Source organism: Myotis lucifugus, unplaced genomic scaffold (assembly GCF_000147115.1).
Source record: "Myotis lucifugus unplaced genomic scaffold, Myoluc2.0 scaffold_5, whole genome shotgun sequence".
In the NCBI taxonomy this organism is placed as follows: Eukaryota; Metazoa; Chordata; class Mammalia; order Chiroptera; family Vespertilionidae; genus Myotis; species Myotis lucifugus.
In genome coordinates this window covers 1,495,227-1,509,084 of record NW_005871053.1, presented here as the reverse complement: position 1 = coordinate 1,509,084, position 13,858 = coordinate 1,495,227, and the positions used below count along the sequence as shown (strand labels likewise).

General features: G+C 48.8%; 1 protein-coding gene across 1 annotated transcript; it reads left to right on the top strand.

The window, feature by feature from the left end:
- Positions 1 to 1,175: 1,175 nt before the first annotated feature.
- On the top strand, positions 1,176 to 11,463 carry DTYMK (deoxythymidylate kinase). Its single transcript, XM_006083017.3, has 5 exons — positions 1,176 to 1,391; positions 2,723 to 2,831; positions 7,490 to 7,580; positions 8,463 to 8,660; positions 11,120 to 11,463. The coding sequence occupies exons 1-5, from the start codon at positions 1,202 to 1,204 to the stop codon at positions 11,228 to 11,230; spliced, it is 699 nt and encodes a 232-aa protein (XP_006083079.1). The 5' UTR covers positions 1,176 to 1,201; the 3' UTR covers positions 11,231 to 11,463.
- The last annotated feature ends 2,395 nt before the right edge of the window (positions 11,464 to 13,858 follow it).

Genomic DNA, 13,858 nt, shown 5'->3' with positions numbered 1-13,858 from the left:
CGTGTGCTGTCAGCTGTGATTACTTTACAGCAGTGTTTGGAAGTCACGTGGCCAAGCTCAACATCAAGGAAGCAAATAATTGGAAACAATATAATCTATCACCCTTCCAAAACTCACTGTAGGTATCTTGGGTAATATTATCATTGGGCTTCCGCAACCACCGAGAGAAGGGGGGAGGGAGGGAGAGGAAAGGTCGGAAATGGCCCCAAGGGCCTCAGCCCAGGCACTGCTCAACCCTAAGGGCGGTGACTCACCGACCTCTTGGTCTGCAGCAGCGAGGCAGGTGGTTCGCAACAGCTCGCTAGAGAGCAGCCCGGAATTCCACATCTGCATTTCTGCTGCATGCACCTCCCCAAAACAGTGGCCTCCAAAGTTTGTACCAGTGCCTAAGGGCAACCTAAGCCAGGACGACACAGAAATTCTGGAAAACAGAAATTCCTGGCTTGCTCCGGTCTGAATGTTTGTGTCCCCACAACGAGATGGATTCGGGGACGGGCCTTCGGGGTGATAGGGTTTAGACAGATCAGAGGGCGGAACCGTCATGTGGGAAAAGTGCGCGTGTGAGGAGAGGAAGGCGGCACCCCCAAGTGCGCAGTGTCACTTGGCAGATGCCGCCGCAGCCCGATGTCCCTGAGACAAGAGCAGCAAACGTCACTGGACGCTCTCCAGATGCCGGGGCTGCTCTCAGACCAGACGTGTCGCCTCCCCACGACAGGGACCTCTCCTGGTCGGTGGCCACATGTCACAGGCGAAACGACCGCCCTGCTTTCCTTTCCTCCTGTGAGTGTGCACACGCAGTCTTTGCAAATGGAAGTCTCGGAGCTTGGCAGGCCCGTGTTTACTAAGCTGTGCGTGGGCCCCGTGCACACAGCCCCTCCCCGCGCTGCTGGACACCGACGGAGCGGGCGTGGGCCGGCGAGCGTTACAATGCCCGGCCTGCTCGCGAGACCTGCCTGCGGCCCGTGCCGTCCTTCCGCCGCAAGTCGTCGCGGACGCGCCACGAGCCCTCCCGCGCCTGGGCCTCCAGCCCACGCGCCGCAGCCTAGCTCCAGGCGCGACCGAGAACTAAGTCCCGCACTCGGCTTCCGGCTTAGAGAGCGGGGACTCCGCCGGAAGAGGCGATGCGAACAGCCGTTCTAGCCAATCCGACCAACGATGGAAAATAGCAGCCAATCCTAGCGCGCGCCGCTGACGTCAGCCAATGGAAGCTCCGAACGACGCGCGGCATTTTAGAGCCCTGGCGGGCGGCGAAGACGTGGCCATGGCGGGCCGGCGCGGGGCGCTCATCGTGCTGGAAGGCGTGGACCGCGCCGGGAAGAGCACGCAGAGCCGCAAGCTGGTGGCCGCGCTCTGCGCCGCCGGCCATCCCGCCGAGCTGCTACGCTTCCCGGGTGGGTGGAGCCCTCGGGCGGGCCTGGCAGGCGGTGGGGAGCTGCGGGCGGGAAAGGTCGGGCGGCGGGAGCCCGGGGGCCGGAGCACCGCGAGGAGCAGGGGGAACCCAGATCCGGGGACCGAATGTGCCCGCGGTGCTCGGTTCTCCCCCGAATCTGCCGCGTTTGTGGTTGAGGGCGGGTTTGGTGTGGTCTCATCTAAAGGTGTCTGAGAATGAAGAAACCGAGCCTCATGCCGACCTTACTCTAATTGACCTGTGCAAAGATGGTTTACCTGGAGCTCTGTGGTTGCCGTCTGTGGCCATCATTGGCTTTCTCACTTGTTAGTCCTGTGGTCGCTGTGTCCTGTCCGTCGGTATTGGATGCATCCGTGCTTTTACTTTTGCACGGCTGTATTGATCTGTAATTGATGTACAGTAACGTGCATATGTGGGAAGTGTGTGACGAGCTTCGACATAATTATACACCCGTGAAACTTCACAGTCAAGACTGTATCTGTCATCCCCAAAAGTTTGCTAGTGCTGTTTCGTTTTTGCTTGTTTTATTTTTTACTGTTGATAGTATTACAGATATCTTCCATTCCCCCCCCCCCCCCCGCTTAGTCCCTCCCCCTTTCCTGGTGCTGTTTTGTAATCCATGTCTCAGATTTCTGTTTGTTTTTTTAAAATATGTTTTTTTAAAATATACTATCGTTATTATTATTATTTTAAACTTATCTTTATTGATTTCAGAGAAGAAGGGAGAGGGAAAGAGAAACATCAATGATGAGAGAATAATTGATTGGCTGCCTCCTGCAGGCCCCCTACTGGGGATTGAGCCCCTTTGCCTGGAATCCAACAGGAAACCTTCAGTCCGCACTGAGCAAACCAGCTAGGGCCAGGTTTCTGTTTTGTTTCTGTTTTGTTTTTTGTTTTGCTGTTTGCCCTCTCAAGGGTTTTGTGGCATATTTTTTAATTTTTAAAGTAAAATATTGATCTTGAAAGTGCTTATAAAAATATCAATATTCAGATAACCAGGAGACAGCGTAAGGCTTACAAAACAAGGAGAAGGAAATGGGGGAAATGCTGTTTTGAATATTGTCCTAATCTTTAAGCCAGCCATTCTACAAATGTTAGAAATACTTCCTTTGAGGTAACTGCTCCCCAGTGTGCCTGCATACTGCTGCATTTTCTCAGGGAAGCGCCTGTAGCTTCAGGGGAAGGTCTAAATCTGTGTAGTGATGTAGTAAAATAAAACTCAAACTTAGACTTGAGTCAGGACCAGAAGTTTAGTTCAAACTATTCTAATGTAGATGGAAAGCCTCATTTTTGTGTGTTTCTCTCTTTTTTTAGAAAGATCAACTGAAATTGGCAAACTTCTGAGTTCTTATTTGGAAAAGAAGAGTGAGGTGGAGGATCACTCAGTGCACCTACTTTTCTCTGCAAACCGCTGGGAACAAGTGTAATACCATTGCCCTCCATCTCTCCCCCAATGCTTTTCTCCCTCTTGAGATTCAGGAGGGGAGTGGATAGTGATGCCAGAGGCTGTGCCTTTACAAGGTTCTTTTATGCACCAGTCCTGTGACCAGATCTAATCGCTGTGTACTCCCAAAGAGCACTGATTAATGCTTTTTCTGCCTCCTGCCCACCACCTCTTTGTAATTAATTAATTTCCTTTAGGTAGCTTTAGCTTTACAGAAAGGGTTATCAGAAAGTACTAGATTGTCCCATACTCCTGTCCCTTCCTCCTGCTCCCCCAGTTTTCCTCTTCTTTTTTAAATCTATTTTTATTGATTTTTTACAGAAAGGAAGGGAGAGGAATAGAAAGTTAGAAACATCGATGAGAGAGAAACATTGATCAGCTGCCTCCTGCATACCCCCTTCTGGGGATGTGCCCAAAACCAAGATACATGCCCTTGACCGGAATCAAACCTGGGACCCTTCAGTTCACAGGCTGATGCTGTATCCACTGAGCCAAACTGGTTAGGGCCCCCTACAGTTTTCTAGATTATATATTTGTTTAACTGAAGTTCACAGTTTAGGTTGGTATCTCATCCTCTCTCCCAACCCTTTTTTGTTTTACATCTTAGTAGAGTCCTCTCAACATTTAACTGTTTACTGAGCGATATGGTGTGTGCTTTCAGAGGCTCTTGTTTCCATTTACACGTATGTAGATAATACAGCATTGGAGTTGTTCCGTTATAAATAAATGGGAACCTACCATACAAATAATTTTGCAGCTGCTTTCTAACTGCCTTACAGACCTTTGATATCTGAAGGAGGCCTCTCTTCTCACTCTTTCCTAGTGCTATAGCCTGCTCTCCAGAAGGGCGTTCACAGCAGATGTTGATGGACATTCAGGGGTTTTGCATTGTCCCTCTTACAAGCAGGGACAATGCTCTACTCTCTGCTTAGCTTGCTGTCTTGCTTGGAAAGGCCTTCCCCACTGTAATACCACTCTTAAGACACCAAGACCATTTTTATAATCTCACATCTGCAATTTATGGATGTTATTGTTCTGATTTTGTTTTATCTTTGTGGCTTTGTAGAAAAGTAATGTAGGCCCAAATCAAAATGAGAAATAATGCTAACTATTTCCTAAATAGTGGTCTTGTCCCTGGTGTGGAAAAGACCTGTCAGTTGTCCCTCTGTTCTGACACAACACATAGTCCCCTTTGCAGATCATTCCAGCCAGTACTGTCAGATTAGTGTTCCTAAGACCTGAAAGTCCTTGGGTGGTAGGTCAGGTGCTGAGTTCACAAGTGGTACCATTGTCCACCATCTCTGTGACCTTGGTGTCTTGCTCAGCCCTCAACCACAGCTTCATCATTGGCACAACAGTGCCCCTTGTGGGTCTGGTGTGACAGTCACCTGAAGTCGGCCAGGCAGGGTGGGAGCAAGTGCTTGGTAAGCCTCGGCTGTTTTGATTTCTCCCTTGTACTTGAAGCACTTTGTGCGGAAACTGATTATTTCCTCCAGCCATTTAATCTTTCACCCTTAGTTTTGCTTCATCTGAACTGGGTTGATGGTGGTCCCTGAAAATACCTCAAAACAATGGGGGTAACACCCTTCAGATCCCTCCCTATCTCCTTTTACCAAAACCTGCCTGCCCTCTATGGCCTTAAATATCTTCATGCAGGAACGTATCCCCAGAAATAAGTGATTTCTCTTACTTCCCATAGCAATTTGCTACTCTGCCTGTTTTTAAACTTATTATGAAATAATTTCAGTCAGCTGAAAAGGTAAGACTGGTACCAAGAATTCCCATAAGTCTTTCACCAACCTTCACCTAGGATTAACATTTGCCACATTTTCATTTGCTCTCTCTAAAAAGTTACAAACCATTTATAAAGTGCTGCATTTGTCCGGTGTTTCCTCACAAGTGGACTTAGGTATGCAATTTTGGTTTTGGGTCCTTAGGGCATTGGGCAAGAGGGAGGTGAGGCATTTAGCCATCATTTGCAGGTTCCCTGAGTCTCTTAGGAGGCTGCTGGCGAGGCCCTTCCACTAAGTGACTGTCTGTCCTGTTGGAAATAGTTAAAAGGGGAGCCCACCCGTGTGACTCAGCGGTTGAGCATCGTTTCAGTTTGATTCTGGTCAGGGCACATGCTGGGGTTGCAAGCTTGATCCCCATAAGGGGTTTGCAAGAGGCAGCTGATCAGTTATTATCATTGATGTTTCTTTCCCCCTCCCTCTCTGAAATCAATAAAAATATGTTAAAAAATACTTAAAAGGAGAAATACTACAAAATTATATAAACATCCCCTTCCTTAGCAAACTCTGATCCTCTGCTGTAGCATTCATGAATTCTGCCTGAGGCAGTCATTGTGATTTCAAAGGGCGACTTTATAATTCCATTTTTTCTATTTTTGTTGGTATTCTATGTAAGGAAGGGCTTTCCTCCCTCCCCCATCCATTCGTCATCAGTGTGGACTCAGATTCTTTAGTCAGTTGGTCACAAGCTACTCCTGTTTTTTGATGTTCAGGTTGTTCCAAATTTGGCTGGTGGGAGGCTTTTCAAGCTGGTCCATTGGTTGTGTTCCCAGGCCTTGTTTTTTTTAGTTTTTTTAAATATATTTCATTTTATTTTAATTAATTAATTAATTTATTTTTTAAATATATTGATTTTTTTACAGAGAGGAAGGGAGAGAGATAGTTAGAAACATCGATGAGAGAGAAACATCGATCAGCCGCTCCTGCACATCTCCCACTGGGGATGTGCCCGCAACCCAGGCACATGCCCTTGACCGGAATCAAACCTGGGACCCCTCAGTCCGCAGGCCGACGCTCATCCACTGAGCCAAACCGGTTTTGGCTAAATATATTTTATTGATTTTTTTTTACAGAGAGAAAGGGAGAGGGAGAGTTAGAAACATCGATGAGAGAGAAACATTAATCTCCTGCAGATGCGGGGGATGACTACACATCTACACTGAAACTCCGTTCATGCTGACACCTGTTGCCGTCCAGCATCACAGGCTCCCCCACAGTGTTCTTGTTTATATCTTCGATTCACTTAAGTTCACAGTGAAACAAGTTCCCTATTGAACCACAGACATCACTGAGGGTGGCTCATTAGGGGACCTGCCCGCCCGCGGTCCACACCTCTGTAAGAGCCTGCGTAGTGGTCAAGGTGGTGGGCAGCTCTGTCCTTAGCACATGGGCACAGAGTGCTGTGCTCAAGTCTCTGGGGCAGGTTTTCCCTTCCCTGTGTGTTCATATGGGATATGGTTAGGTTCATTCAACTACAATTTTAGGGGTTTTTTTAATCTTTGTTGATTTAATTTTCATTTTTTAATTCATAAAACATTATATGGTTCTAAAAGTTAAAACCATACAAAATATGTCACTGCCCTGTCCATTTCCCATCTGTCCAACACCTGTCCTCCGCTGTGGGGAATAGTGTCCCCTCCTTATGTATTTATTTATAAAATAAGCAAATAGGTATGTGTTGTTTTGATAACCATTTTTGTGTGTGTGATATACCTTATTGAAAAGATAGCCATATGTACTTGTTTGTACTTTGCTTTATTAGTGACACATTAGGAGACTGGTTTATATCTCCTTATGGACGTCTTTCTTGTTTTTTTAAAAAAATATTTTTGATTTCAGAGAGGAAAGGAGAGGGAGAATGAGAGAGAAACATCAACGATGAGAGAATCGATAGGCTGCCTCCTGCACGCCCCCTACTGGGGGATCAAGCCCGCAACCCGGAATGTGCCCTTGACCAGAATCAAACCTGGGACCCTTCAGTCCACAGGCCGATGCTCCATCCACTGAGCCAAACCGGTTAGGGCAGGGGTCCTCAAACTACGGCCCTCGGGCCACATGCAAATACAAATATTGTGTTTGTTCCCGTTTTGTTTTTTTACTTCAAAATAAGATATGTGCAGTGTGCATAGGAATTTGTTCATAGTTTTTTTTTAAACTATAGTCCGGCCCTCCAACAGTCTGAGGGACAGTGAACTGGCCCCCTGTTTAAAAAGTTTGAGGACCCCTGGGTTAGGGCTTTCTCATTCTTTATACAGTTGGACCTTCTCAGTTGTGCATGTGCCATACTTCCTGTTTGCAGGTTAGGTAGTTTTTTTAATAGCTTGGAATCACAAATGAAGCTGTGATGAGAACTGCATCTCGCTGTCGCAAGTGTGATCTCCCATCCCTACTCTTCTGTGGGCTTCTCCAGGTCACAGGTGGCAAAATCCTTTTGTTCCCCAAAGTGCAAGCGATGCTTCTTGCTGATGTCAGACCTTTGTCTTTGCACATCTTCCTAAGCTGCTGTCACCTGTGAGAATGTTCTCAGCATCATCTTCTGGCCGAGTCCACTGCTCCACTCTCCTGCCATAGGCTTCCCTGCCATCTTTGTCAGTGATGTCTGTGGTTCATTAGGGGACTTGTGTTTCACATTGGACTTTGCTGGGAGTGCCTGTGTGGCATCTTCTAGGAGGAGATCCCGAGCTCTCTCTCTCTTTTTTTTAATCTTTAAGAATAAGGTTACAAATCACTGGCCCGTAATCCGTCAGGTTACTGAATTACTGAATTGTCATCAGGATGATTGTAACATGACGGTTCTGGGGATGTGGAGTTGGGTCCATGGCTCAGAAGCATTTTCTGTTTTTTTAGGCCATTGATTAAGGAAAGGTTGAGCCAGGGCATCACCCTCATCGTGGACAGATACGCGTTTTCTGGTGTTGCCTTTACCAATGCCAAGGAGGTGAGTGCTGCCCAGCCCGGTGGGAGGCCGCTAGTGTGACTGTCTAGAGCAGGGCCATGACATCACACAGCAAGTTGTGTGGGCCTTATGGCCATCTGCTGGAATCTGGTCTTATCTAAGGGAAAGGCAAACACTGGTGTAGATGCAGCTTGTTTTCACATCACACATTTCCAGAGGTGGTCTGTCAGCAGGGCTTTCCATCCCAGCCTTGTGTCCAGACCAGATGGTGAGAGCATCTGGTGCTTTGTTTATATTTTCCTGACTTCCTGTCCCAAGTAGAATGGCAGTGACTGTACTGCCCCTTATTTCTGCTTTTTATTTAGAAAGTTTCAAATATGTACCAGCAGAGAAAATGATAAATCACCTAGTACTGTGACCACCAGACACATCATTTGCTTCATAAATGTTTCAGTATGCATCCCCCAAATAACTTTTTAAAAAAATCTTCACCAGAGGATATTTTATTGGTTTTTAGAGAGAGAGGGAGAGGGGAGAGAAAGAGAAACATTAATGTGAGAGTAGAACATTGATTGGCTGCCTCCTACACCCCCTACCTGGTATTGAGCCAACAACCTAGGCATGTGCCCTGACTGGGAATTGAACCAGCAATATTTCTGTGCAAGGGACCACGCCCAACCAAGTGGGCCACACTGGCCACAGCTCTATCCACTTTTGAATGTGCTCACAAAATTAAACCAGAAGGAGGTGCCAAGGGAAATAGTAAAACATTCATGATCTAAAAAATCAAGTCACTACTGGGATCCTCACTTCTTGCTGTCTCAAGAAATGGTAGCTCATTTCCCCTCCTTTTTTATGGATTTTAAGACAACACATTAGGCCCCATTCAGCTTCTTTCTCTGATCATCAGTTTCTTTGCTGCAGAACTTTTCTTTGCATTGGTGCAAGCAGCCAGACGTGGGCCTTCCCAAACCAGACCTGGTCGTGTTTCTTCAGCTGAGGTTGGCAGAGGCTGTGGAGCGGGGCGGGTTCGGCCAAGAACGCTATGAGGATGGGGCCTTCCAGGAGCGGGTACTGCAATGCTACTACCAGCTCATGGAGGACAGGACCCTAAACTGGAAGGTGAGAGTCACCCTAGTGCCAGAGCTGCACCCAGGAGTGTGGGCACCCTCAAGGTCCCGGTGCCAGCTTCTCAAAGTGTGGAAATTGGGTGTCTTGTAGGTGGGTTGGAGGACAGTTTGACAGGCACCAGCCCCACAGCAGCAATCCTCCCTGGTGGGTCCTTTCCAGAGCTGACTGCTCAGCAGGTTCCTGTCCTCTGCTGAGCATTAGCCATGTGACCTTGTCATCCAGAACATAAAATCCCCGAGTTACTCCTCACATCACCTTCCATGCTTATTGGAAGAGTAATACTTTATCTTGCAGTCTGTGCTTAGGTCCTTGCATCAGAAGTCTGAACTTGTCCATTTGGGGGGCCAGCCCTCAGTCCACCCCCTTTCAGCTGCTGGGTCAGAGACTGCCTCCCTTACGCCCCTTGTCCTGCACAGTGCCAGCTCCTGGGTGTTCCTGCACCACTTGTGGGGGGCATGCCTGTCTCCTCACTAGCTCCTGGGCAGGAGACGGCTCCTGACTTTGCTGGCCTGGCCTAGGGTGCTTGAGCCCCGACACCACCCCCATGGCCCACTCAGCCATCTCCCTGTGCTGGGTGGGGCTCTCCTTCATCTCGGCGCCCATCATCCGGTGTCCTGGCCTCAGTCCCAGGCATCAGCCTTACTCCTCCTCCCTGCAGATGAGCTACTGTCCTGCCAGCAGGGCCAAAGCAGATCCCACCACTGCCTTCTCTCAGGCACATCTGAGTGCCTGGGCTCTAGAGGTCAGGCGGTGCTGCAGGTGCCACCCCAGGCTTGAGAGCCACTTTTATCCTCTGTTGACCAGGTCCACTGCTGGTCACACGCTGCATCCATGTGACTCTGAAAGGTTAAGCTGTTGACCCTGTCATCTGGCGTGTGCTTCCCCACCTCCGTCCTAGGAGCTGAGCCTGCTGCTGGGGTGGGCTTGTTTCTCTTCTCTTTCATGTGTGCTCAGGTCAATGCGGAGCCCCATGGCCCGTCTGGGGTGACCACGAGCCCTTCCTCCCTATGAGGGAGTAGCAACATAGAGCTTCACATGGCTTTCACTTGTACTGATGGAGCGTCTCACACTGAACCCTGGAGTCAGTTCCACATGATTTAAATGATTCTCATTTATAACACATTTCAACATCTGCAAGGATCAAGCCAAGAATGTAGTGTGCTAGGAATATGAATCAGAAAACAAACAGAAAACTTTATTTCCTACTGGCCCACACTGGTGCTTATCTCTCCTTCCGAGTTTCCAATCATGTTTTGTTTCCCTCAGCCTTAAGAACTTCCTTTTCTTGTAGGGCAGGTCTCCTAGCATAGGATTCTCAGCTTTTGTTTATCTGAAAGTTGTCTTTTTTTTAGCATTCTTTTTCAAAGTTTTTAAGCAATAAGATACTTCCAGAAAAGTTGCAAGTATAGTACAAAAACTTCCCGAGGACCATTTGAAAATTAATTGGTGGCTAACGGCCCTCACACCATCCAGTGTTGCTGTCTGGGAAGGTCTGTGTAAGAGCTGTGCTGCTGGAGCAGTGGCTGGTGAGGTGACCTTCGGGGTGTACTTGTGTGGGGTCTCAGGAGTCATTCTCATTTCTGCCTAGTCAGACCTCATTATTGCATTTTTCTGAGTTCGTCTACACCCCCCAGGAGCTTTTCCAGAATTGGCTGTTCTTGGCCTAGACCAGTGATGGCGAACCTTTTGAGCTCAGCATGTCAGCATTTTGAAAAACCCTAACGTAGAGGAACAAATGTAATAATCTGAACAATAAAGATTTTAATTATTAAAAAAAAAAAAAGAAAAGAAAAACCCTAACTTAACTCTGGTGCCGTATCACATATAGAAATTTTTTGATATTTGCAACCATAGTAAAACAAAGACTTATATTTTTGATATTTATTTTATATATTTAAATGCCATTTAACAAAGAAAAATCAACCAAAAAAATGAGTTCGCCATCACTAGCCTAGACCTAGATCGATGGTAGGAGGAGGACTTGAATCCCCAGTCTCCCACACCCTGGTGGAGATGTTTCTCGTGGGCTGGCTCCCTTGGTACCAGAGATCCTCATGCTTTCCATGAGAACACAGCATTTAATGAGTGAATTTTGTGGCCGAGGATGTGTGGGAATATAGCCTAGCACAGGCATTGCCCTCTCTCTGCCTCCTCAGCCAGACCTGAGGAGAGCTGATGTGTGTTTACCTGGGGGAGTCACGGGGAGGAGGAAGACGATCAGGAGGATAGGGTGTTCTGCATCTGGGATGCAGCAGGTATGTGGGTTAGCTTCGTCCCAAGGATACAAGCAAAGCCCTCCCGGCCCAGCTGGGGCTGAGGGTCAGAAAGGTGTGAAGGACTCCAAGGGGCCTGTACTGTGCCCTTCCCAGACCCAGCCCTGTCTGAAATCCACATGTTCAAAGGTGAAGAGCATTAACCATCCTTTTTCTCCTGACATCCCATGGGAATAGGTGGTTGATGCTTCCAAAAGCATTGAAGACGTCCACAAGGAAATCTGCACGCTCTCTGAGGATATCATCCAGGCTGCAGCGCACAGGCCGCTGGGGAAGCTGTGGACATAAATGTGGAGGGACTGTCCCCTTCCCTGGGTCCTGCGAGGCAGGAGCCTTATGAAAGGCTTGATGTGCAGTGTTCACATTGCACAACATGGGGGCTGTGCACAAGTCAACAACAAGCAGAGCTACGACGAGCCTCTCGAGAGGCCTGGGCACAGGGACTTCGTGGTCTGTCACTCAGCCTTCCTCTGCCCTCTCACCCTGAGGATGTTGATAAATCATTGCGCTTTTTATTGAAACTTAATGATAACCATATCCAAGCAGGTTCAAGATAATTGATGTGCCGAAACCGGTTTGGCTCAGTGGATGGAGCGTCGGCCTGCGGACTGAAGGGTCCCAGGTTCGATTCCAGTCAAGGGCATGTGCCTGGGTTGCGGGCACATCCCCAGTAGGAGATGTGCAGGAGGCGGCTGATCGATGTTTCTCTCTCATCGATGTTTCTAGCTCTCTGTCCCTCTCCCTTCCTCTCTGTAGAAAATCAATAAAATATATTTTTAAAAAAAAAGATAATTGATGTGGCAATCAGTTTAAAATCTGAATTTCTTACAGGCACGAATAAAAGTTACTTTGAAAGTACGTTGTCGAAGGCCTCCTCTCCTTAAGAGTCCTTCTGGGTGGGAGAGCCCTACGCTGGCCCAGTAGGGCTTCTCTGAACCACCCCCATTGGTCTGGCCTCACTGGGTCTGGCTGGCTGTGTCTTGAGGTATGATGTCCCATTTCATCTGAACATAGTTGGTAGGTACCTTTTTAAAAAATATGTATTTTTATTGATTCAGAGAAGAAGGGAGAGGGAATCATTGACTGGCTGCCTCCTACATGCCCCCTACTGGGAATTGGACCTACAACTGGGCATGTGCCCTTGACTGGACTCGAACCCGAGACCTTTCAGTCCATAGGCCTATTCTCTATCCACTGAGCAAAACCAGCTAGGGCCAGCTGGTACCTTTGTTGTTCCTGCTGTGGTCCTAAATGCCAGGAATATGATTTCATTCCGTTCTATCTTGAACTGCTCTAACGTATACAGCATGGTCTGGTAGATGTGCTGATGCCCAAAGGTGACCTGCTCCCATCAGCAGGGCTACAGTGAGCAACTAGAACCCCGTGTGAGCAGATACCAGAACCATACCCCCAGGACCGAGTGTGCAGACACCAGCCATCCTCATCTGTCATGCCTTGTGTCCTCAAGGTGATATGGAGGGACCAGGCAGCCTGGTTACATCCTGCCCGTGTCCATGTGGGCATGAAGGGCAGCCTTCTCTGTGGAACCCAGATAAGCGTGGACCCTGCCTAGTCCACCCTTCCTAGGAGAATCCACCAGGTGCTGCACAGGGACGCCCTCTGTTCAGACAGCACTGTGCGGCTCAGTGCCCTTCTGAAGCCAGGACACTGGATTCTAGGCAGAAAAAAACAAATACACAGGTATCTGCTTAACCCCCCGAGTTGTAAGTGGTCAACTGACAGTTCAGACCAGACTGAGGCAGAACCTACATTTGGCTGGGAGGTACTGCATAGCAGTGGCAGCCAGACCCCAGCTCCCCCAAGCTACCCAGGCTGCCTGGCCCTCTGTCCTGGTCCCTCCATATCACCTTGAGGACACAAGGCACGACAGATGAGGACAGCTGGTGTCGGCACACTTGGTCCTGGGAGCGTGGTTCTTCTATCTACTCATGGGGTTCGAGTTGCTCACTGTAGCCCTGCTGATGGGAGGTCGTCCGTGGGCGTCAGCACATCCACCAGACCACGCTATACACCTGTGAGGTCAGAATTCCAGGAGTCGCACAGAGTCAATCGTTTTCATTAAGACAGTCCCTGGGTCCCCTACTGGGACACGCCTATCACTCACCTGCCTGGTTGACTTCTTACATAACCAGGTCCCATCTAAAATGAAAGGAAACTGGGTTGATTTCTTGAGACCTGAACCAGTAGCTCCCCTGCCTTTGTGGACACATCAGGATCAGGCTGGCACTCACAGAGGTCGTGGCTGTCAGGGAGGGTTGGTGTTGGCAGTGGGCATGGGTGAGATGACCAGAGGGAGGTGGGTGGGTCCAGGCTGTGCCCTAAGCACCCAGCACAGGCTGGGATGAGGGCTGAGTGTAGACCCCTCAGCTGGAGCTGGGAAGGGCTGGAAACGGGACTAGGAACTTTCTCTGCCGAGGGTCAGGATGTTGGGATGAGGTGGAGGTTTCAGTAGAGACCATCCTCTCGGAGCTGTGGGGTCAGAGATGAGCAGGCTCAGAGGCCGGAGCTGAACAGAGTCCCACAGGTGGTAGGCAGTGGAGCTGGGCGAAAGTAGAAATGGGCTGACTTTCAAATCAACAAGGCCACTTAAACTTTCTTCAATAAATACAGCACTCGTTGTCAAACAGCCTGGCCAGGGTTGTGGCAGCAGGTTTAGCTGAGGGGCTGTTTGCCTCCCAGCACCCTAAAGAAGCCTTTGAGGCATTGACAGAAAAAAGGCCTCCAAAGACACCTGCATTCTCAACCCTACAACCTGTGAAGAGCACCTCTGTCTCAAGGTCCCTAAAGGCAGAGGGACCTTGAGACAGGCGGCCATCCTAGACTGTCCAGGAAGGGCCTCCAACAGAGAGAAGCAGGAGAGGCCGAGCCAGAGGGAGGGTGCAAAGGCATCTTCAC

What these genes read in the sequence shown, in the direction of transcription:
- DTYMK (XM_006083017.3), top strand. Translation starts at nt 1,202, where the DNA reads ATGGAAGCTCCGAACGACGCGCGGCATTTTAGAGCCCTGGCGGGCGGC. An exon ending in CGAGCTGCTACGCTTCCCGG is followed by an intron (nt 1,392 to 2,722) that starts GTGGGTGGAGCC and finishes CTCTTTTTTTAG; the next exon opens with AAAGATCAACTGAAATTGGC. An exon ending in GCAAACCGCTGGGAACAAGT is followed by an intron (nt 2,832 to 7,489) that starts GTAATACCATTG and finishes CTGTTTTTTTAG; the next exon opens with GCCATTGATTAAGGAAAGGT.